The sequence below is a fragment of the Balaenoptera ricei genome, chromosome 2, assembly GCF_028023285.1.
Source record: "Balaenoptera ricei isolate mBalRic1 chromosome 2, mBalRic1.hap2, whole genome shotgun sequence".
Classification (NCBI taxonomy): Eukaryota; Metazoa; Chordata; class Mammalia; order Artiodactyla; family Balaenopteridae; genus Balaenoptera; species Balaenoptera ricei.
The window spans coordinates 110,352,928-110,378,814 of NC_082640.1; the positions used below are offsets into that span (position 1 = coordinate 110,352,928).

The 25,887-nt window shown below is 38.4% G+C and overlaps 1 protein-coding gene across 3 annotated transcripts in view; it reads right to left on the reverse strand.

Annotated features, from left to right (window-relative positions):
• The window catches only part of FMN1 (formin 1), a 452,266-nt gene that overhangs the window by 320,248 nt on the left and 106,131 nt on the right, over positions 1 to 25,887 (reverse strand). For all 3 annotated transcript variants that reach the window (XM_059913697.1, XM_059913699.1, XM_059913696.1), the window contains one exon: positions 15,131 to 15,309. In XM_059913697.1, coding sequence (XP_059769680.1) covers positions 15,131 to 15,309 — 179 coding nt within the window. The remainder of the gene's footprint in view (positions 1 to 15,130; positions 15,310 to 25,887) is intronic.

A 25,887-nucleotide genomic window follows, 5' to 3' on the forward strand; every position in this document is an offset into this window, starting at 1 on the left:
ATGATCACCTGGTTACCGGAACCAAATGGCCACTGCAGTTAGAAGGAATTGGCAGAGAGCAGAAAGGACACAAATTATGAGCCCTGATTTGATCAGTAATGATTCCTTGAAGTTAATACTCACATCATTTAGTCATGTTAAAAGAAAAATATGGAAACCAATGTAAAGGCATTAAAATTACAAAGTAGAAAGTAAGCTAGGCATTGTCACAACTATGATCCTATTCTTTTTTTTTTTTTTTAATATTTATTTATTTATTTACTTATTTGGCTGCGCCGGGTCTTAGTTGAGGCACACTGGATCCTCGCTGCCGCATGCGGGATCTTCGTTGCGGCATGCGGGCTCTTAGTTCCCTGACCAGGGGTCAAACCCGGGCCCCCTGCATTGGGGGCGTAGAGCCTCAACCACTGGACCACCAGGGAGGTCCCTATGATCCTATTCTTAAACACAGTTAAAGAGAGGGCAAGGAAAAAGAGGAGAGGCCAGAGCTATGGCTTTGAAGTGAGATGTATTTGGGTTCACTATGGGATATTACTTACTAGTTACACGCTAGATGTGTCACTTAGGCAAGTTCCTTAACTTCTATGAACCAGTATTTACATGTATAAAATAGGGAAAATAATAACTCATAGGATTGTTCTAAGAATTAAATGTGCTAATATTCCTAACCCGGTGCTTGCTTGATTCACAACAGACACCCAATAAATAGTAAGCATACTTTATGAAGCATGTATAGCTACAGGCATCAATGAAGTGGGAGAGAGGAATCACGTTTCCATAATTTTGAAATATATTCACTATTGCCTCCATTTTGTACATCATTTTACCTTGAGATTTAAACAAAACAAGTATATACAGCGCTACTGTCATTTTCAACACTTTAAAAAGTATCATGAAATATTCTGTAGAAATGTTATAATAGTTCCTAGAATCACAGTCACTTACTTTCTATAGCTGGAAAGGGATGTTTATAATGTTCATACACAGGACATTTATGTAGTAGCTGTAGTTCTTAATGCAATTCAGAAGGAATAATAATCATAAATCAAGATGGCTTAATTAAAACATGCAAAAATCAAAAGGCAAGAGAAAAATAACTGGGCCAGTTTTTATTAAACTGGAGCCTTATGTTAGCATAGGAGTGCTCTCAAACATTCCCTAGGCAAAGGCTGCTGCATTTCAAATTTTAAATGGGTCATATGGGATGTAATTTTAACCACAAATTCCCATTTCTATCCTGGAGAGGAAAGAAAGAAAATACTTTTCTGAATATGCACATGGAACATAAATGGTATATGTAGAAAGAGATCAGCATTTAAAGAACTGATGTGAAGCTCACAGTCTAAGCAATGCACACAGAACTGCAGTTTTTGAGACAGAAAAGGGAGGCTTAAAAAAATGAAACTCATTCAAAGGGAGCAAAAAAGCAAACAGTCGAATTTTAGAGAAGTCAAATAAAATATTTCAGTGCAATATTCTCATTCATTTAAATAAAATTCATAGACAGATTTCTCACCAGTTTTATAAAACTCAGTTCTAATCTGTGGTTTCTCAGACTCTGAAAGTATAATATAAAGTTTTCTCTATGTAGATGCTTCCAGAGTCCAAATTTTACATGAACAGCTATTCTGTTTCATGTCAGAATAGACAGAGGAAATGAGGACAGCAAGTGTTATCAAGATCAAAGAAAAGTGAATTTCACAGTTCCATTAACCATTAAGGTGTTCAATGGTTAAGACAAGCTTATTATTCTTTTTGTTTCATAAAGAAATCTGGGATGTTACTAGATTTGTCATGATCTTGCAGTTTATAGAGAGGACAAATAGATGTCAAGAGAAGTGTGAGAAATGGCCTAAGAACTGAGCTTTATGATTGGCATAAATTTGGGTTTCTATTTACATGTGATAACAACCTTCCACACCAATTGCAAAACTGGAACTGATTTGAGAGCGATAACTAAATTTCATGGGCTTTAGGAATAAAACCAGATTACTTTTTTTCAACTGCTTTATCATGACTTAAAATGGTGAGGAGTTTGTGAGAAAAAAAAGGCGATTTTCCAGTTCCATCAATAATTCATCCCTCCCCACTGTTCTTTTTACCTGAATCATTTCTTGATCATTTATCATACAGCCAACAGAAACACAATCTCTGTCTCTTTCTCTCTCTTTCACACACTCACACACTCACACATATGTACTCACATACACAAATAAACACATGCCTTCAGAAAACAAGCTAGCTTGATATTTCTAAATTCACTTCACTTGCAAATACAAGCCCGATTGTCATGAATATGCTAATGATGTGGGGAAGTCCACCTGCGGCCTTTAGCTTTAAGCGGTAGGCTCTCATTGGCTTCCATGAATACAAAACAAGGATGTGGCCCTTTCCATGTACTGCAAAGGCACTGTATCAGAGAGCCCTCTGCCTCCATTCTTTGCTGTCAAAGTCAATTGATGCCGCAGAGTTTGCCTTTTAGGAGTGAAGGAACGTGAGGGCCTGAAATCTGCTCGTGTTTCCCCGTTTCCCCATCAACTGTAAAGACCCAAGGTCTGAGGCATCCAGTGTCCCAGGTAAGCAGTTGCAGAATCTTCACTGGATTGAGTTCTGTGGGGGTGATTTTGGTTGTGGTTCTAGCTTTCTAAATCTGAGCCTGGTTCTCAATCCTTCTCACTGATTATGAGAGCTAACTCATATCCATGAAATGAATTTGGTTCTTCAATTAAAAGCAAAACAAAAGCAAACAAACAAATCAGAAAAGCATCCAAACTAGTGGAGAGGTAGAGGGACTTAACATTTAAGCACCTAGGTCCAGACTCGGACAGACCTGGGTCCAGATCCTTGCACCTGACTTTACTGAACCTCTCTCCTTATTTGTATCAATACAATAGGTATAATAATACTTCAAAGAATGGTGCCTGGCATTGAGGAAGTGATCAATTCATGGCAGTTTTGTTACTGGTTTAGACACTTAAGGTTTGGTGTGGACTTGGTAATTATATCTTTCCGTTCATAAGATGCAATTACTTGGAACCCGATGCTGTGTCCTCCGCAGACAATTAAGCTAATTCAGTAAGGAGCATCCCGGGACCCACGGGTGGGGTGATGAAGACGATCCTTGGAAACCAGCATCACCAAGAAAAGTTCAAGGCTTGTGTTTTAAAAGCTGCATGCAAAATCCTACTTTCAGAATTCATGCAACCAATATAGAATTCTGACGACTGCTTACCTTTTCTGCTTTGCATACCTTTTGTCCATCTCAGGCCACACCTCTTTTAGTGTCTTTTTTATATCCTGCCCACGTCCCTTGTTTACAGACATTTTACAAACTATCCTCCATGGTGAATAGTCATCTCAAATGGAATCTTTAAGAAACTGCACTTGTTATAAGAAGTTAGGCCCCATTTGCTCTCTGGTCTGTCCAGATTCAGTTGCCTTGACATGTCTGGCTCAAAGTGTACTGGCAACTGAGGAGCACGGCTAATGATAGTTTCTTATAGTGGAATATAAGAAACTGCCCTTTAAGGTTAACTGTGTAATAATGTTCATGCTCTAAATGGGCACTTTAGGGTGACTGAGGGTTTATCATATATAGATGCTACCCCAAGGCAATTCACACATTTGGTGCATTTGGATGTTGCCCCCAAACTGACACCTAGGATTGCCATATTTACGAAATAGAATACAGGACAACCAGTTAAATTTGAATTTCAGACAAACAACAAATAATTTTTCACTGAATATGTCCTATGTAATATGTAGCAACCTCATGACCTAAAAGTGGAACTGACTGAGCATTGGGTTCTTTTGAGAACTCTCTAGGTCACCCAGAATGGTCTACGGGATTTGCTAGAGCAGGATGATCACCCAAACAGAACCTCTCTACACAGCAGTCTGGCTGACATTCAGCCAAGGGGCACCAAGACAGCAGCACTGGTTGCTTAAACACTGAAATACATACTGGTTAGTAAATAGACGCTGCTCGGAGCCTCCCTGGTGTCTACCTTCCACCAGCTGCACCTCCTGCCATTCCTCCAAGGAACCCTTGGACCTTCTCACAGTTCAGTAACTAAAAGATGAACGTAACATGCGACAACATGGATGGACCGTAAGGGCATTATGCTAAGTAGAATAAGTCAGACAGAGAAAGACGAATACTGTTATGTTCTCACTTATAAGTGGAATCTTAAAAAACCCAAATTCATAGAAACAGAAAAGAGACTGGTGGTTGCCAGATGTGGGGAGATGAAGACAGAGGAAAATGGGTGAAAGGTAGTCAGAAGGTACAGACTTCCAGTTGTAAGACTGATAAGTCCTGGGGATGTAATGTACAGGTTGGTGGCTATAGTTAACAATGCTCTATTGCACATTTGAAAGTTGCTAAGAGAGTAGATCTTCAAAGTTCTCATCGCCAGAAAAAAAAACTTGTAACTATGTGAGGTGATGGATGTGAAATGAATTTATTGTGGTGATTATTTCACGGTATATACATATATCAAATCATTATGTTGTACACTTGAAACTTAAACAATATTGTATGTTAATTACACCTCAGTAAAACCAGGGGAGAAAAAAAGGATTGCACTGGAGAAACAGAAAGAAATGATATGAGCCTTCAAATAGAGTTAGGAGACGATAAATTTTGGTCTCACTATCAGAGTTGTGACATTGTTCCTCGTATTAAAACAAAGATTCATGTTGAGAATATTAAGATGTTATTTGTTTTTCTTTTAAATAATTTCCATCTCTTTCTTTGCATTTCTTGTATTTCTTTTAAGTAATTTTCATACCCCCACACACCACACTGCTTGGGTTGACTTATGCTCCTTTAAGAGAATCAGGAAGTGTAATATTATAGCTAAAAGGAACACTGTTTCATCTGTTCGTGTTCCTCCCATCCTGTCAGCACACACTTGTTAAAGAAACTGAGGCCCACAGAAGTTAACCGGTGCCCAGAGTCCCACAGCTAGCGAGTGGTTGAGCCAGCAGTGGAACTGAAGTGAAGGAGACCTCCACCTCTTGTTCTAGACCAGAGTGGGCCAGATCTGACCCACTGCCTATTTCTGAATGACTCCTTTAAGAATGATCTTTACATTTTTTCATGGTGGGAAAAAAATCAAAGATGAATAATATTTTTGATAGGTGAAAATAATATGAAATTCAAATTTCAGTGTCTATAGACTTTTATGGGAACACAGGCACACTTATTCATGTATGTATTCTCTACGGCTGCTTTTGTTAACAGGGTTGAGTGGTTGCAACAGAGACTGTATGGTCCCAAAGTCTAAAATATTTCCTCTCTGGCTCTTGACAAAAATAAATAAATAAATAAATAAAAATTAATGCACAGCTAAATAAGGGGCCTTAATAGCAGCCTCAGCCCTAATGCCTGGGGCCATTCCGATTTGTGGATGCCAAATTCCCACCAATTAGTAAATGTTTTAGCTATTACCCCTACATACTAATGAAATGCTGCATATCCATAGAAAAAGACTGATTAAAGTAACTTCTTGGGTGGACCTTCAAGATGGTGGAGAAGTAAGACGTGGAGATCACCTTCCTCCCCACAAATACATCAAAAATACATCTACATGTGGAACAACTCCTACAGAACACCTACTGAACGCTGGCAGAAGACCTCAGACTTCCCGAAAGGCAAGAAACTCCCCCACGTACCTGGGTAGGGCAAAAGAAAAAAGAAAAAAGAGACAAAAGAATAGGAATGGGACCTGTACCTCTGGGAGGGAGCTGTGAAAGAGGAAAGGTTTCCACACACTAGGAAGCCGCTTCACTGGTAGAGATGGGGGAGGATGGGGCGGAAGCTTAGGAGCCACAGAGGAGAGCACAGCAAGACGGGTGCAGAGGGCAAAGCGGAGAGATTCCCGCACAGAGGATCGATGCCGACCAGCACTCACCAGCCCGAGAGGCTTGTCTGCTCACCCGCCGGGGCAGGTGGGGGCTGGGAGCAGAGGCTCCGGCTTTGGAGGTCAGATCCCAGGGAGAGCACTGGAGTTCGCTGCGTGAACACAGCCTGAAGGGGGCTAGTGCACCACAGCTAGCCGGGAGGGAGTCCAGGAAAAAGCCTGGAACTGCCTAAGAGGCAAGAGACCATTGTTTCGGGGTGCACGAGGAGAGGGGATTCAGAGCACTGCTTAAACGAGCTTCAGAGACAGGCGTGAGCTGTGGCTATCAGCTCGGACACCAGAAACGGGCATGAAACGCTAATGCTGCGGCTGCAGCCACCAAGAAAACTTTGTGCAAGTGCAGGTCACTATCCACACGCCCCCAGGAGCCTGTGCAACCTGCCACTGCCAGAGTCCCGTGATCCAGCGACAACTTCCCCGGGAGAACACTTGGCGCACCTCAGGCAGTTGCAAAGTTATGCTGGCCTCTGCCGCTGCAGGCTCGCCCCACATTCCAATTATAACTACCGTACCCCTCCCTCCCCAAGGGCCTGAGTGAGCCAGAGCCCCCTAATCAGCTGCTGCTTTAAACCCGTCCTGTCTGGGTGGGAACAGAAGCCTGAGGGCAACCTACACGCAGAGGTGGGGCCACATCCAAAGCTGAACACCGGGAGCTGTGCAAACAAAGAAGAGAAAGTGAAATTTCTCCGTGCAGCCTCAGGAGCAGCGGATTAAATCCCCACAATCAACTTGAGGTACACTGCGTCTGTGGAATACCTGAATAGACAATGAATCAACCCAAAATTGAGGTGGTGGACTTTGGGAGCAACTGTAGACTTGGGGTTTGCTGTCTGTGGCTGACTTGTTTCTGATTTTTATGTTTATCTTAGTATAGTTTTTAGCGATTGTTATCACTGGTGGATTTGTTTATTGGTTTGATTGCTCTCTTTTTTTAATTACTTTTTTATTTTAATAATTTTTAAATTTTTAATTATTTTATTTATTTATTTATTTACATTTATTATTTTCTTTCTTTTTTTTTTCTCCCTCTTCTTCTGAGCCATGTGGCTGACAGGGTCTTGGTGCTCCGGGCTGGTGTCAGGCCTGAGCCTCTGAGGTGGGAGAGCCAAGTCCAGGACATTGGACCACCAGAGACCTCCCGGCCCCACATAATATCAATCAGCAAGAGCTCTCCCAGAGATCTCCATCTCAACACTAAGACCCAGCTCCACTCAACGATCAGCAAGCTCCAGTGCTGGACACCCCATGCCAAATAACTAGCAAGACAGGAACACAACCCCACGCATTAGCAGAAAGGCTGCCTAAAATCATACAAGTTCACAGACAGCCCAAAACACACCATCGGACAGAGCCCTGCCCACCAGAAAGACAAGATCCAGCCCCACGCACCAGAACACAGGCACCAGTCCCCCCTACCAGGAAGCCTACACAACCCACTGAACCAACCTTACCCACTGAGGGCAGACACCAGAAACAACATGAACTACGAACCTGAAGCCTGCAAAAAGGAGACCCCAAACACAGTAAGTTAAGCAAAATAGGAAAACAGAGAAATATGCAGCAGATGAAGGAGCAAGGTAAAAATGCACCAGACCAAACATATGAAGAGGAAATATGCAGTCTACCTGAAAAAGAATTCAGAGTAATGATAGTAAAGATGATCCAAAAGCTTGGAAATAGAATGGAGGAAATACAAGAAATGTTTAACAAGGACACAGAAGAACTAAAGAGCAAACAAACAGTGATGAACAACACAATAAATGAAATTTAAAATTCTCTAGAAGGAATCAATAGCAGATTAACTGAGGCAGAAGTACGGATAAGTGACCTGGAAGATAAAATAGTGCAAATAGCTACCACAGAGCAGAATAAAGAAAAAAGAATGAAAACAATTGGGGACACTCTCGAGACCTCTGGGACAACATTGAACGCACCAACATTCGAATTATAGGGGTCCCAGAAGAAGAAGAGAAAAAGAAAGGGTCTGAGAAAATATTTGAAGAGATTATAGTTGAAAATTTCCCTAACATGGGAAAGGAAATAATCAAGTCCAAGAAGGACAGAGAGTCCCATACAGGATAAATCCAAGGAGAAACACCCCAAGACACATATTAATCAAACTATCAAAAATTAAATACAAAGAAAGAATATTAAAAGCAGCAAGGGAAAAGCAACAAATAACATACACGGGAATCCCCTTAAGGTTAACACCTGATCTTTCAGCACAAACTCTGCAAGCCAGAACGGAGTGGCAGGACATATTTAAAGTCATGAAAGGGAAAAACCTACAACCAAGATTACTCTACCCAGCAATGATCTCATTCAGATTTGAGGGAGAAATTAAAACCTTTACAGACAAGCAAAAGTTAGGAGAATTCAGCACCACCAAACCAGCTTTACAACAAATGCTAAATGAACTTCTCTAGGCAGGAAACACAAGAGAAGGAAAAGACCTACAAAAACAAACCCAAAACAATTAAGAAAATGGTAATAGGAACATACATATCAATAATTACCTTAAATGTAAATGGATTAAATGCTCCAACCAAAAGACATAGACTGGCTGAATGGATACAAAAAGTAGACCCGTATATATGCTGTCTACAAGAGACCCACTTCAGACCTAGGGACACATACAGACTGAAAGTGAGGGGATGGAAAAAGGTATTCCATGAAAATGGAAATCAAAACAAAGCTGGAGTAGCAATTCTCATATCAGACAAAATAGACTTTAAAATAAAGACTATTACAAGAGACAAAGAAGGACACTATATAATGATCAAGGGATCCATCCAAGAAGAAGATATAACAATTATAAATATATGTGCTCCCAAAATAGGAGCACCTCAATACATAAGGCAAATGCTAAGAGCCATAAAAGGGGAAATCGACAGTTACACAATCATAGTAGGGGACTTAAACACCCCACTTTCATCAATGGACAGAGCATCCAGAATGAAAATAAATAAGGAAACACAAGCTTTAAATGACACATTAGACAAGATGGACTTAATTGATATTTATAGAAAATTCCATCCAAAAACAACAGAATACACTTTCTTCTCAAGTGCTCATATGAGGAACATTCTCCAGGATAGATCATATCTTGGGTCACAAATCAAGCCTTGGTAAATTTAAGAAAATTGAAATCGTATCAAGTATCTTTTCCGACCACAACACTATGAGACTAGATATCAATTACAGGAAAAAAACTGTAAAAAATACAAACACATGGAGGCTAAACAATACACTACTTAATAACCAAGAGATCACTGAAGAAATCAAAGAAGAAATCAAAAAATAGCTAGAAACAAATGACAATGAAAACACGATGACTGAAAACCTATGGGATGCAGCAAAAGCAGCTCTAAGAGGGAAGTTTTTAGCAATATAATCCTACCTCAAGAAACAAGAAACATCTCAAATAAACAACATAACCTTACACCTAAAGCAATTAGAGACAGAACAAAAAAAAACCCAAAGTTAGCAGAAGGAAAGAAATCATAAAGATCAGATCAGAAATAAAAGAAAAAGAAATAAAGGAAACGATAGCAAAGATCAGTAAAACTAAAAGCTGATTCTTTGAGAAGATAAACAAAATTGATAAACCATTAGCCAGACTCATCAAGAAAAAGAGAGATAAGACTCAAATCAAAAGAATTAGAAATGAAAAAGAAGTAACAACTGATACTGCAGAAATACAAAGGATCATGAGAGATCACTACAAGCAACCATATGCCAAAAAAAATGGACAACCTGGAAGAAATGGACAAATTCTTAGAAAAGCACAACCTTCTGAGACTGAACCAGGAATAAATAGAAAATATAAACAGACCAATCACAAGCACTGAAATTGAAACTGTGATTAAAAATCTTGCAACAAACAAAAGCCCAGGACCAGATGGCTTCACAGGTGAATTCTATCAAACATTTACAGAAGAGCTAGCACCTATCCTTCCCAAACTCTTCCAAATTATAGCAGAGGGAGGAACACTCCCAGACTCATTCTACGAGGCCACCATCACCCTGATACCAAAAGCAGACAAAGATGTCACAAAAAGAGAGAACTACAGGTCAATATCACTGACGAACATAGATGCAAAAATCCTCAACAAAATACTAGCAAACAGAATCCAACTGCACATTAAATGTATCATACACCATAATCAAGTAGGGTTTATCCCAGGAATGCAAGGATTCTTCAATATACGTAAATTAATCAACGTGATACACCATATTAACAAACTGAAGGAGAAAAACCATATGATAATCTCAATAGATGCAGAAAAAGCTTTTGAAAAAATTCAACACCCATTTATGATAAAAACTCTCCAGAAAGTAGGCATACAGGGAACTTACCTCAACATAATAAAGGCCATATATGACAAACCCACAGCCAACATCGTTCTCTATGGTGGAAAACTGAAACCACTTCCACTAAGATCACAAACAAGACAAGGTTGCCCACTCTCACCACTATTATTCAACATACTTTTGGAAGTTTTAGCCACAGCAATCAGAGAAGAAAGAAGAAATAAAAGGAATCTAATCGGAAAAGAAGAAGTAAAACTGTCACTGTTTGCAGATGACATGATACTATACATAAAGAATCCTAAAGATGCTACCAGAAAACCATTAGAGCTAATCAATGAATTTTGTAAAGCAGCCGGATACAAAATTAATGCACAGAAATCTCTTGCATTCTTATATACTAATGATGAAAAATCTGAAAGAGAAATTAAGGAAACACTACCATTCACCATTGCAACAAAAAGAATAAAATACCTAGGAATAAACCTACCTAAGGAGTCAAAACACCTGTATGCAGAAAACTATAAGACACTGATGAAAGAAATTAAAGATGATACAAATAGATGGAGAGATATACCATGTTCTTGGATTGGAAGAATCAACATTGTGAAAATGACTATACTACCCAAAGCAATCTACAGATTCAATGCAATCCCTGTCAAACTACCAATGGCATTTTTCAGAGAACTAGAAGAAAAAATTTTACACTTTGTATGGAAACACAAAAGACCCCGAATAGCCAAAGCAACCTTGAGAAAGAAAAACGGAGCTGGAGGAATCAGGCTCCCTGACTTCAGACTATACTACAAAGCTATAGTAATCAAGACAGCATGGTACTGGCACAAAAACAGAAATATAGATCAATGGAACAGGATAGAAAGCCCAGAGATAAACCTATGCACATATGGTCACCTTCTTTTTGATAAAGGAGGAAAGAGTATACAATGGAGAAAAGACAGCCTCTTCAATAAGTGGTGCTGGGAAAACTGGACAGCTACATGTAAAAGAATGAAATTAGAGAACTCCCTAACATCATACACAAAAATCAACTCAAAATGGATTAAAGACCTAAATATAAGGCCAGACACTATAAAACTCTTAGAGGAAAGCATAGGCAGAACACTCTATGACATAAATCACAGCAAGATCCTTTTTGACCCATCTCCTAGAGAAATGGGAATAAAAACAAAGATAAACAAATGGGACCTAATGAAAATTGAAAGCTTTTGCACAGCAAAGGAAACCATAAATAAGATGAAGAGACAACCCTCAGAATGGGAGAAAATATTTACAAATGAAGCAACTGACAAAGGATTAATCTCCAAAATTTAAAAGGAGCTCATTCAGCTCAGTATCAAAAAAACAGACAACCCAATCCAAAAATGGGCAGAAGACCTAAACAGACATTTCTCCAAAAAAGACATACATATGGCCAACAAATACATGAAAAGATGCTCACCATCACTAATCACTAGAGAAGTGCAAATCAAAACTACAATGAGGTATCACCTCACACCAGTCAGAATGGCCATCATCAAAAAATCTACAAACAATAAATGCTGGAGAGGGTGTGGAGAAAAGGGAACCCTCTTGCACTGTTGGTGGGAATGTAAATTGATACAGCCACAATGGAGAACAGTATGAAGGTTCCTTAAAAAACTAAAAAGAGAACTACCATATGACCCAGCAATTCCACTACTGGGCATATACCCTGAGAAAACCATAATTCCAAAAGAGTGATGTACCACAATGTTCATTGCAGCTCTATTTACAATAGCCAGGACATGGAAGCAACCTAAGCGTCCAGTGACAGATGAATGGATAAAGAAATGTGGCACATATATACAATGGAATATTACTCAGCCATAAAAAGAAATGAAATTGAGTTATTTGTGGTGAGGTGGATGGACCTAGAGTCTGTCACACAGAGTGAAGTAAGTCAGAAAGAGAAAAACAAATACTGTATGCTAACACATATATATGGAACCAAAAAAAAAAAAAAAAAAAAGGTTCTGAGCAGGACAGGAATAAAGACACAGATGCAGAGAATGGACTTGAGGACACGGGGAGGGGGAAGGGTAAGCTGGGATGAAGTGAGAGAGTGGCATGGACATATATACACTACCAAATGTAAAACAGATAGCTAGTGGAAAGGAGCTGCATAACACAGGGAGATCAGCTTGGTGCTTTGTGTCCACCTAAAGGGGTGGGATAGGGAGGGTGGGAAGGAGATGCAAGAGGGAAGAGATATGAGGATATATGTATATGTATAGCTGATTCACTTTGTTATACAGCAGAAACTAACACACCATTGTAAAGTAATTATACTCCAATAAAGATGTTAAAAAAAAAGTAACTTCTTAATGATGACACTGCAAATCAGGTTCAAATCTGAAAACGAGCAGTCCTATCCAACATTTAAGGCTGATCAAAGTATCATACAGCAATACATGTCTCCCTGAGCTTAGCGTTCACAGCCCCCCAGAGGAAAGAAGTCCTTGCGAGCTGGTGCGGTGATCAGTAACAGGATGCAAACTTTTACTAAATCAGTAGAACCCTCCCAAGCAGACATCTTAGAATAACAATATTCAGAACACAGGAGACAAATTGTAGCTTCTGAAAAGGGGGTAGGGCTTGCAGGTGAGGAGTCTTAGGGACAAAGCTATAAAACCACTGATGTAGAAAATAATCTAAAGAAACTACCCCAGTTTTTAAAAATTATAATTAATGGAAAACTAAGAAACATGTAAATATTTTTATATATTTTATTGTATATTTATGTAAATTATGTATATATACATAATCATGGTTATGTATATATAAACATATTTATACATCATATATAATATATGTAATATATAAATATTATATTTGTTATACACATATTGTATATAATATATATACTTATATATACGTGTGTATAAACACACACACACACCATTAAAGGCTGGTTCAGGAAATAGACCTTGTTTATGTGATATGTTTCAAAAGCCTAAAAATACTTATATTTATAGACAATAAACCAAAGTTTATCCTATATATTGGAGGGGAGGGGTATAAGAAAAATTATATATGTGGTAGTGCTATTTATTTCCAAATTGTAGTACTATCCCAAAATAAAAAACAACTTTAGGGAATTCCCTGGCAGTCCAGTGATTAGGACTACGCACTTCCACTGCAGGGGGCATGGGTTCGATAGCTGGTCAGGGAACTAAGATCCTGCATGCCGTGCCCTTGGCCAAAAAAAAAAAATTTAACATCCAATAACAGAGAAATGATTAAATAAATTTTGAGATACAGTGTAGAGGAACATTATTCATTCACTGAAAATATATCCAGGAGGAATTTGTAGCAACATGGACAAGCAATGTAAAAGTAATAGGTAAAGGAAAAAAAAAGAAAGTAATAAGGATATAAAATCTATGCTTATAAGTTAAAAAAAAAAGTTCCTCACTGAAAATCCATCATACACAGTGAAAAATATAAAGAAAATTTATCAAAAATTTACAGTTGTCTGTGGTTGCTGAGATTATGAGTTATTACTTTTCTTTCAATTTAACTACATATTTCAAATTTTCCAAAAGGATTGTACATGATTTCTATAATTGAAATAAAGTAAAATTAGGAAATAATTTAATTCACCGAGGAAAAGGAAAACCAGAAATACATAGTTTAGTCAATGTGTTAAAAAACACATAAACCCAGCATTTTTTAAAACTACAGAAGAAAAAGAAAGTGGTCTTTCAAAATCCATTTCAACACTGTGACACGCCAGGCCTCCTGCTGCAGCAAACTCAACTTAGTCTGGCCAGTAGATGTCGCTGTTACACTTCTTACTTTGAGTACATCTCAAGATGCACAGTTTGCTTTTTTGGGAGAGGCATGTAAACAAAAACTACAAATTTCCATTTCATCTCATGAAGGGCTGTAGATTTTACATCTTACAGCTTCATTCCAAACCTCCTTTTACAATAACTGAGATGTCAAATGCTTTTCTAAAATGACATACAATGACTATGGTTTTATGATTATGAAAAGTGCAAGGCTCTTCTGCTCTTGGTTGCTTGAGAAAATTGCTACCCATATGAACCTTACAGGCCACACTCATCAAAAACATACTTCCAGGCTTGAAAATAATGAATTGTAAGTCATTCAAAGAAATCAGGGACACAAGACTATCAACAGGCATTAAAGTTAATAGAGCAAAAAAAAAAAAAAAGTGCCTGTTAGATTCCTAATGCTCACCCCCATCTCTGACAGGAAATGGGGATGTGAGGAAGGGTGGTGACAATCGTGACAGTCTGGTCAATCCTATCAGGCCACCTTTGGTGTGGAAGTAGCTAAAACCCAGCCCACTGCTTTGTACAGATCAGTCAAGGCCTCTGTGTCAATGAATCCATGAATTAATGGGAAAGAGAAGTCTGTTTTTCTAATGGGTCATCCTCTATTCCACAGATTTCCTGCCAAATTGTTCACCTGTTATTTGAGCGGCTGCAGAGAAAGAAAGGTTTAGGAATGTGGAAGACAGGCTATTTGAATTTCACTGGAGGATCCAGATCCTATCAGTCAGCTAACACATGTTCTCGAATTTTTAGAAAAATGATATTAAGAGCAGCAAATGGGTTCTCCCACAATGAGGTTTAGGCAGCAAACTGATGTAAGCAGAGTACTGTGTAAATGCTCACATAAACTCTAAACACAGTCACTTTCTAGTGCACAAATTTCAGCTCACCGATATATAACTGTTTTCTGCAACTGACTGATTTTTAGACGACACTCACACAAAATGTAGCTTCAGCAGCTTTACAAACACACTTTACATTAAATGCATATTAAGTGAGCCTCTGTCAATTGCAAAGAATCATAGCACAAACACAAAGATGTCTACTTACATGGAGATCCAAGTACAGTTTGCTTCTGTTGGGCTTCTCTCTTTCTTCATGGAGCAGAAATGGACCGACTGGTCCTGCTCTGTAGGCCAGGACCCACGCACCTCCATCCCTGCTGGGAAGGTCTTTAGCTGCTGTCTGCTCACTGAAGCAGTCCCGGGGGAAGCCCTCAGAAGGGATGCCTAGACCAAACAGAGCAGACCATTAGTGACACAGTGGTGACCAATACATCAAGCCAGCCCTATCTGGGGACTCCTACGTGGACCACTTCATACCACCCATTACTTGCCTTTCTAGTTAATATTTTTAGAGTTTGCTTTTCTCCAAAAGTGTTTCTCTTGATTACTTTTTCTGGCTCACACTAACAATGAATTCAAATATATGCCCTCATATCCAATTAAAAAAATAAGTCTACTGGCTGTACTCCATGCTCCCTCTATCTTGCTTACCAATCGGGCTCTACAGATCATTCTCTTTCCAAACAGAATCAGAGGATGAGCTGCAAGACGGAAGTCAGGAGTCCTGACTTGGACTTTACTACTGTAAAGTTGGCTGTTGGCTTTACTACTAAAAGGTCTCACCTGAGCCAAGTCACTAGTGTGTGTTCTTCCAGGGCAGGAACTGCCCCAAGTTCATCTTCATTTCTGGGGATAGAATTGCCATGCACGATGCATGCAAGTGCATATTGGCGCTTGGTCAGTGTGTTGAATGAGTGACACTGCATGAGTACACTACTTGGAACTCACTTTCTCATCTCCAGAATGAGGGCATCAGTCTAGTCCTTATCTGAACTATGTTAGGATGATAACAGTCAAGTATGTGCCAGGCACTGTTCTTAGCCCCGTTCTTCGGTTTTAAAAATAACTCTATAGGTAGGTATCATTAGCATCCCCATTTTAGTTGGGGAAACGGAAGTACAAAGAAGTGAAGCGAATTGCTCAAGATCATGAGATCAGTAAATGGTAAAGCCAGGAACTGTACCCAGGCAGTTAAAAATTAGAGGGCGTGCTCTTATTGACTAGATTCCACGGCCTCTGCCTGGCATTCTCGAGATGGCGGTACCTGTTCTACAATAAAAGGACTTCAAAAAAAAAAAAAAAAAAAGGACTTCGTGGTCAAGTTAGTGTGAGAAAAGCTACATGTCGTATCCTCAGAGCCATGATTCATATTAGCATATTAAAGACCTTGAGATGTCCTTTACTAAAGAAACTTAGCTCTGTATAATAGTGTTTTCCAAACTTACATGACCACAGAATCCATTTAAAGGGACACCCGTTAAACACATCGCAAGCCACCAGCGTTCCACCTGAATATAGTTTGGAAACCACGAGATGACCTCTAAAGTCCCATAGAGCTCTCAGGTTCCTAGATCTCTTCTAATTCCTGGTAAGCAAACTTGGCAAAATATTAAGCAACCAGGCAGAAGTTAAGGGTTTAGGCTCAGGGCACTTTTGCAACAGAGATGACTGTTGGATATATGATAGGGTGTTTATTACACCTAATCCTTGTAATAGTGTCTCTTTGGCAGGGACCCAAAACCAGCCAACGACTTCCGCCACGTTGAACACCTGACTTACAAGTAACTTGAGCTGAGAGTAAGTCCGCTAACAAAAGGACTGTGGGATAACAGGCTTCTCCTTTATATTAGAGTAGCATTTCAAAAGAAAGAAAAATCGAAAACAGCCGAGGTTTTGCTTTTTGTTTGCCTGTTCCGTGGGTTGGTTTCTAATCACACTTTAAAGTTGAAAGGTGATGCAGGTCACAGGGTCTCTACAGTTGCCCTCTGGCAGGCTGTCCACAAAACACTTTGCTGTGATCACTGAGAAAATGAAGGTCCAGGGCCTTGGGCATCGACTCTGCAGACATGGGCCTCCAGAAGGTTACAACCAGGCTCTTTCTTCACCTGAGCGAGATGTCTTAGAATGAGGGTCTTTTCAGGAACTTGGCCTCATTCTTTCCATATGCCTCTTTCTAACTACTCTCTCCAGACAGACTTTCTCCTGGGCTTTTGTTTAGGGCCTCATGTGCTACAGAGTGCCCCCACTCCTGCTCAGAAGACACAGAAAAGGACTAATGCCTAAAGAACCTCGGACAGGAGGGAGCCTGCTAAGCTCCTCCACTATGACTTCATGACGACCCCAAGAGGAGGGCGGTGCTGGCCATGCTTTAAGAGGTGAAGAGATTAAAGCTCGGACCCCTCTTAGCTTCCATTTATAAAGCTTATCCCCCTCCTAGAATATTTCTGTTCAGATAACTTCCATTTATATAGCTCATCCCCCCTCCTAGACCATGTCTGTTTATCTTTGGCAAGAAAAGAGGAAATAAGCCTTTTAAAATTTATGGTGTACCCTCACCAGGCTACCTCATCTTCAGAAATGTATTAATTACTAATCACATCCCTCCACTTTTCACTTTTATTTTGGAATAGCTGCTGGCTTTGGGTACAGTTTACACAGATTGATAAAACAACATAAAACATGCTACATACATCACAGAGAACATGCTGTATAACACCTAAGGTAAGATATCTAGATCATCACAGGCACATTGTCTGGTGAGTAGAAGTTCATCATTTAGGTATAAGAGAGTGGTGAAGTCCCACAGTTACAAGGATCTCGCGTCCTTAGATAAAATACAGACGCACGTGCAAACGTACCCACACGCCTGCCGTGGCTGTCCACCGTTGCATGAACAGGTGTGGGATGCAATCCAGCTCACTTTATGCAGAGGAAAGACAACGTGAAGTTTAGGCAGAAATGACGAAAAGTAACTTCAGTTTAGAGGTTACTTCTAAAGAAGTAACTTCAGTCTTAATTTTCAAGAATCAGTTTCTAATACCTAATTTTAACCAGACAATATCCCTATGAAGCAAACACGCAAGGTAAAGCCATGATGCATAGTAATTTGGGGAAGGATCGTTAGGACAGGAAAGACCAAGGGCAGAAATAAGTAACAAAACTGTTATTCTCAAAAGTCAGACAAAGTAGGTGAGGACACTGGACAAATTCACCATTACAAAGGACATAAACTCATAAAGTAAGTCTTTTTTAATTAATTTTTTTATTGAAGTATAGTTGATTTACAATGTTGTGTTAATTTCTGCTGTATAGCAAAGCGAACATGTATATATATGTACATATATATACATTCTTTTTTTATATTCTTTTGTATTATGGTTTATCATAGGATATTGTATATAGTTCTCTGTGCTATACAATAGGACCTTGCTGTGTATCCATTCTATATATAAAGGAGTGGAAAGTTGGGGTTAGCAGATGTAAGCTATTACGTATAGAATGGATATACAAGGTCCTACTGTATGTATAGCACAGAGAACTATATTCAATATCCTATGATAAGCCATAATACAAAAGAATATAAAAAAGAATATATATATTCTTTTGTATTCTTACTATATATATATATATATATATATATATATAGTTATAGTAAGTCTTTGAATGGAGAGTTTTAATAATACCAACTCAAGTTTTTTGAACAGTCAAAAATAAAGCACATGTCTATGTCTATTAAAATAGGTAGTGGCCACACTGCTCTCTTCAACTGAATACATTTAATAAAGAGAGATAAAAATTACCTGAAGTTAGGTAAGTATATTCTGTCAGAACAGTCAAATGTCATTTAATTTTCTGATGCAAATAGATTTTGAGGTGTTATATTTTCATTGAACATTTTATGGAAAGCTTAAAACAGTCTTATCAACTTAATCATGTCCTCCCCTTTCATGTGCATATACTATAAATCTAATTTTTCTTCAATATTTATTAGTTATTTTGTTTCTCAAAAACATTTCAACAGCTTGATGGACCACACATACACACACAGGTTAATTCCACAGCTGACCACCTGTTAATACAACATACAGCACAGTCACAGTACAGGAAGGGCAACTTACCTTGAGACCACTTTGAAAGTCTGTGCTTTTCCCAGATGAGCTGCACTTCCTGATGCTAACCTACAACATCAGACTAGGATTTTGCTGTCAATTATCAATAAAATGGAAGCAGACGGAAAGGAAAGGTGATGTGCCATTTAAAACTGGAGGCAGTCTCCATAGCTCATCTTCCCCCAATGGAATAAGTCTCCCTACCTGAGGCACATTGGTTTATCGTTCCCATGTCTTCACTTCCTTCCTACATTGTGATTATGCACCAAAGGCCTTTTCCAGTTGCCTTTGTAGCTCCTCCCACTGGCACAGATGTTGTATATTTCCCCGGGTCCATGGACATTGGGTCCATGGATGTTGGATCTGGCCCTGTGACTGGCTTTGGCCAATTGAATGTGGGCAGTGTGACAGTGTGCCAGTTCTGAGCCAAGACCTTAAGAGGTATTGTGTGTTTTTACACCCTGCCTTGTGTTCTACCATCACCACAAGACAAGCACGTCCTAGGGAGCCTGGACTTAAGACACATAGAGCAGACCCGAACCCAGTCCTGCGGCCTGGAGCCAGACACAGCTGAGCCCAGGTCAGATCAAGTGAACCTTGCCAACTCTTAGACCAATGAATGAGAACAATAAATATTTGCTATGAGCCATCAAGATTTGGGTTTTATTTGTTGAAATAGCTGGCTTATACACTCCATCATCTGCCCCCACCAGAAACACTATACCTATAAAAACTTTAAACCATTTCACCTGAGAGGACTTAAAGGCTACAACAGTTTTATTTTACAATTTGTACTAAAAACAGTTATTCACTATATTAGGTTTTGAAAAAAATCAGGTGAAAATTCACAGCATACCCATTTCCTCATTCATACCACAATTCACACACAAACTACATTTCATTAAAAATAATAACCTTATTTACCAGGCACTGGTTTTAATTATCTCACACACACACACACACACACACACACACACACACACACAAATCCCAACTTCCAAAGAGAAGTTTGCAAACATACTATATAATCAGATTTGGATAAAAGTCCCTAAGGAACAAAATTACAGTGGCTTTCAGCCTTTCTCCTCTAATTTTCCCATCATACTGAGCCCTCACTTGACAGCAGTGATGGAGTGTTATGCCTCCAAAAGAAGAAGAGGGAAAAAAAAAACCCTCAGCCTGAAACTCTCATGAGTTTTTGTTCCTATGCTGTAGCTCTCAAGGCCATCCATCATACTTGACTTAAAATAAATCCAAAGAGGTGAAGTTTTCTCAACTGTGAATATCAGAGCTGATATGTAAAGGGAGACAGGTTGTCTTCCATTATGTTATTCAAACATGTACTTACAAGCAAGAGAGACAGCAATCTAGATGTGTAGCTAATGGAAAGTGACATTGTTAACTACTTGTAAAGAGGGTGTGTGCTTGTGTGTAATTATTCATGTCTATATCTAGGAAGACAGAGCTTTGGCAAAAGTAAATTCTCATGGCTGCTATCTGTCAGTTAGTGATCAACCCTCAGCAATCCCATTGCCCCCTTTTTCATTCCTTGTGATGTTTAATGATATAATGTTACTAAACCAGCTAGGTAGCTATAACTCTGAGAAAACATCTTATCTATCCATCCCAGCCTCTAACTCTCCTCGTGAGAAGTATGTAGAGAGAGAAATTATGAGCAAGGACAGACAGGTGGTAGGTGTACAGAGGTATGGAGGGCTGTGGGTAGATCCAGAAATAGGACAGACAGGGGGAGTAGGCATGTCAATTTCAGAGCCTATGAAGAAAGCATTCAATTCCATCAAACAAATGCAGTGTTATTTGGATTTCTAAAATTATGGGCAAATTCAAATAAAATACAATAGAATTTAGAGTTAGAAGGATCTTATGTATCTCCCCACCTACTGCTCATTTTATAGTTGAGGGAACAGAAATCCAGGAAGATTGCGATAGTTCCAACACACCCAGCTAGTGGCAAAGGCAGAACTAAAATCCAGGTTCCAGGGAAATCTTTCATGCTATTTAGAGAAGGACATTACTGCCAATTCCCAGATGGGAATATTGAGGTCTGAGGAAGTAGGAGATGTGAACCATTTGACAGGTGGCATCGATTCCTAACTGTGACCTTTACTAATTGTTTGACCTTAGTGGAATTACTAAGCTTCCCTGAATCATTTCCTCATTAATAAAATGAACATAATAAGAATATGCCTGATATTTAGCTGTGCTCAAAACTGTTTTCCTCCAGAAAACTTTTCCTGGACTGGGTGTGATGAATTGATGGGGTATGTAAAAAAAAGAGAAAGCTGTTTACAGTGAGGGCATATTACACACCACATACTCGTGTTAAGGACTATTTTCTTGTCAAAGAAGATACAGAGAAGAAAAATTAAGCTCATAAGAATTCACAGCAGCACTCCAGTGCAGCAGATACCAAATCTGTTCAAGTCCTAAAAATAGAATTCACATCATCAAATGCAATAGCTCCCAGTAAGTGGCTGATCATCTCCAAAAAGTGCAGCTCCTCAGGGAACTTCATAGACACCCTATGACATATCTTCCCCAAACGTCAAACACAGGAGCCTAGAGCATGAATGAAACTATTTATAGGCATAGCTGTAAATGAAATCGCTTTTTAAAGAGGTACATCAATATCTATTTTTATGCTTATTACATTAACCTCTTTCCATGATCTTTTCCTGTAAAGAATACAAATGTTAGATGAGAGGCAAATAGTACTCAAGCCAGGAAACCGAACTATGGCTATAGTTATACTGGATATTTTAACACCTGAAAACAGGGGCATGTACTTAAAGTAGCACAAATGCTGCTGAGTCACTCTGCCTTAGAAAGGATACAAGGTAGGAGCAGGTGCACCTAAGTAAGGTTTGGTGCAGAAAAGATCAAGAAAGGATCAGATCTGCAAGGTTGTAATGTTCACTGAGACATTAAGAACCTCTGTCCATTCACAGATAGTAAATGCTGAAGAAAGTGATATTGGTACTTCAAATGCCTAGGTTATCAACACATTTTGGTATGTTTGGTCATGAGGAATATACTTGCTTATTAACAAAAAATATTGAAGAACAAGAATGAAAACATTTCTTACAGTATTCATTATAAATAAATTTGAATAGTCTTTTTTTCTTTTTATGTCACATTGTTCCAGTTATTATGGGGATAGTTGCACCAGTGGGGAACCCAACTCTTGAAGAGATATGACATAATTACCAATTATATTAATAGCTAAGGCAGTACAAAATACTAAGCCTTGAATCATAAAATATATAATAAACAATTTTTTAAAAATCTCTTTCCAAAAAGAAATGATCTTAAGAAATTCACCAAAAAATGAATATACATAACAAGACTGATACAAAGAGAAAAAGAAGGCACATATGCCAATGTTAAGGATAAACATTTAAGAGATTAAGAACAAATATGGCTTTGAGTGTCCTTATAAAGCAAGAATGAAACAGCATTTAGTTATTTCACCCCTATTATCAGAAGGAAGAAACACTGATCCTACGGGCTGACAAAGGTTTTTCTAATATTAAATTCTGAGAGAAACTGCTATATTACAGAGTTAGTTCCTACCTGAGTCTTAGCCCCATCCCAGGTGTCTGACCAACAATTGACTTCACAGAGCCAATGGGGCTGGTCTAGTTGTCTATCAGTGACCTTTGGCCTTCTAACCAGAAAGGTTTGGAGATTATCTTGACCATTCAGTGATTTGGAACTGAAGTGATGAGTTCTTCAGCAGAGCAGCTAAGTAGTGGCATCCTAGAAACAGCAAGTTTTTTAAATGAACCCTTCTGCCAAGGTGTCTTAGGCAACAGAGTTTTTCTAGCTCCCTTCTTCCCCCAGGCATTAGTAATGAAGAGGAGCCTGGCACTTTATCCTAACAACTTTCTATCTCCCTTCTTCCCCCAGGCATTAGTACTGAAGAGGAGCCTGGCACTTTATCCTAACAACCTTAGCTGAGGCCTGATTATCACTTTCTCTCTCCACAAATTCATTTTCTTAAGGGTAAGTAACATCCTACAAATAGGACATTTACTATGCATCACACACTTTATATATGTTACACATTACTGAGAATCTTCACAATAATCCTGCAAGTTAGGTGTAAAGTATTAAAGATGAGAAAACTAATGAAATAGAGACATTAACTTTGCCCAGGGTCAAACTGTAAGTAGGAGAATTAGGTTCTGAACCCAGAGCCTGGAATTAACCTCCTGCCATAAACAACTGAAAACTAAACAAAATATAGGAAATAACTATTTTTAGATATTTGATAGCAAACAACGCAGTATTATAATCCTGGAAAGAAGTACAAAAAATGAAGTGAGCCTCATAAATTGCCTTGGTTTCCAGCTAAGAGGTGATTTCTGGACTGAAAATAATTAATAGGGCCCCAGTGGCCTATGGGGCACTGTCAAGCAGTCTAATATATGTAAAATTAGAAGCAGGGGTCTAAGAGAGACAGAAAAATATTTAAAGAAAAACTGGCTGAAAATTTTCCAAATTTGATAAAAACTATAAGACCCTAGATCAAAGAAGCTCTATGAATCTAAAGGGAGATAAACACAAAAGAAAACCATAATAAGTCAAACTGCTAAAAACCAGTGATGAAAAATATTGTAAAAAAGAAAAAAATTATGTTTAGAAAACCAAAGAAAAGAATAATTACAGACTTCTTGTCAAAACATGCAAGCATTAAGAAAATGAAATGACAATTTTAAAGTGAAGAAAGGTAAAAAGTGCTGAATGATAAGAGATTTTTAAAATGTCAACCTAGAATTTTATATCCAGTGAAAATATCTTCCAAGATGAAAGAAAAATAAAGTCTTTTTCAAACAATTAAAAGCTAGACAATTTATCTCCAGCTGACTTAGACCACAGGAAGTGTTAATAAATATTTTCAGGCAAAGGGAAAAAAAATCAGAAGAAAATTTGGAAAACACCAAAAATGATAAACATGTGAGTAAATACACAAGACGTTTTTCTCATTATTGAAGTTATTTAAAGATATAATTAACTGAAGCAAAATAATATATTCTGGGGTTTATAACATATGTAGATATAAAATGTTGACAATAGCACAATATCCAAGAGAGAGAAATGGAAATATTCTGTTTTAAGAGTCATACATTTATATGAGGTGGTATAATAATATTTAAAATAGATTGTGATAAATTAAAGTTACATATTATGAACTCTACAGTAACCAGTTTTTTAAGATGGTATCTCCAACAGTGGACATGGACACAAAGTGGAATCCTAGAAGTACTTGATCCAAAAGAAGACAGAAAGTCATGTAAAAGGGAGCCAAAAAAATGGAAGGTAGACTAAAACTCAACCACACTGATAGTTACATTAAATATAAATCACTTAAACTCTCCAATTTAATGCCATAATTTATCAAACTGGATAAAAAAAGCAAGACTCAACTATATGCTATCTATAAGAAACTCATTTTAAATGTAAAATTATAAATAGGTTAACAATAGAAGGATGGGGGCTTCCCTGGTGGCGCAGTGGTTGAGAGTCTGCCTGCCAATTCAGGGGACACGGGTTCGAGCCCTGGTCTGGGAGGATCCCACGTGCCGCGGAGCAACTAGGCCCGTGAGCCACAATTGCTGAGCCTGCGCATCTGGAGCCTGTGCTCCGCAACACGAGAGGCCATGACAGTGAGAGGCACGCGCACCACGATGAAGAGTGGCCCCCGCTTGCCGCAACTGGAGAAAGCCCTCGCACAGAGACGAAGATCCAACACAGCCGTAAATAAATAAATAAATAAATAAACAAACAAACTAGCATATATTTGTAAAAAAAAAAAAAAAAAAAATAGAAGGATGGGAAAAGCTATATCATGCAAACATTAATCACAGAAAGCTTGAGTAGTTATATTAGTATCAGACAAAAATAAACTTCAAAGTAAGATATATTACCAGGGATAAAGAGAGAAATTTTATAATGATAAAGGAGACAGTTCATTTAAAAAAGATATTAACAGTCCTAAATTTCTTTGTACCTAGCCACAGAACTTCAAAATACATAAAGCAAAACTATCAGAACTGAACTGAGAAATATATATATATTCACAATTAAATTTGGAGATTTCAACACTCCTCTCTTAGTAATTAACAGGACAGGTTGACAGGAAATTGACAGGAATATAGAAGAATTAAACAACATTGCCACTGATTTTACTTAACTGATATTTATAAGATACTCCATCTTATAACTACAGTATACATTTTCTTTTCAAGTGCATATGGAATTTACCAAAACAGTCCACATACTGGGCCATAAAATAAGGCAATACATTTAAAAGAATCAAAAAATATATTCACTGACCACAGTGGAATTAAATTAGATACTAATAACAGAAAGCTATCTGGAAAATCCCAAATATTTGGAAATTAGACACCATACTTCAAAATAACTTCATAGGTCAAAGAAGAATCACAAGGGAAATTACAAAATATTGGGGATGCAGCCAAAGCAGTGATCAGAAGGCAATTTATAGCCTTACTTACCAACAAGTGACTGCCCCTCTCCCACTTTGGTCAACATCTTAACATTTATTCTCTGGACTGGGGGATATCAGGCAGAATTGATGTATGGTTAACTCATAGAAAACAGAGAACTCTGTAACCATCTGCTTCTTAAATGCTAAATGCTAAGGTTTTAGCTTTTTTCACCCCACTAGGCTTCAAGAAAACTGTTAGTTTCTAGGGCTAGGCAGGTACTAGAATATTATTCTAGGAGAAACATGACTAGCTTAAGAGAAAGAACATGGAGATAGTAATATTGGAGTTTCCTTGATAAACAGCTATCCCATATCATC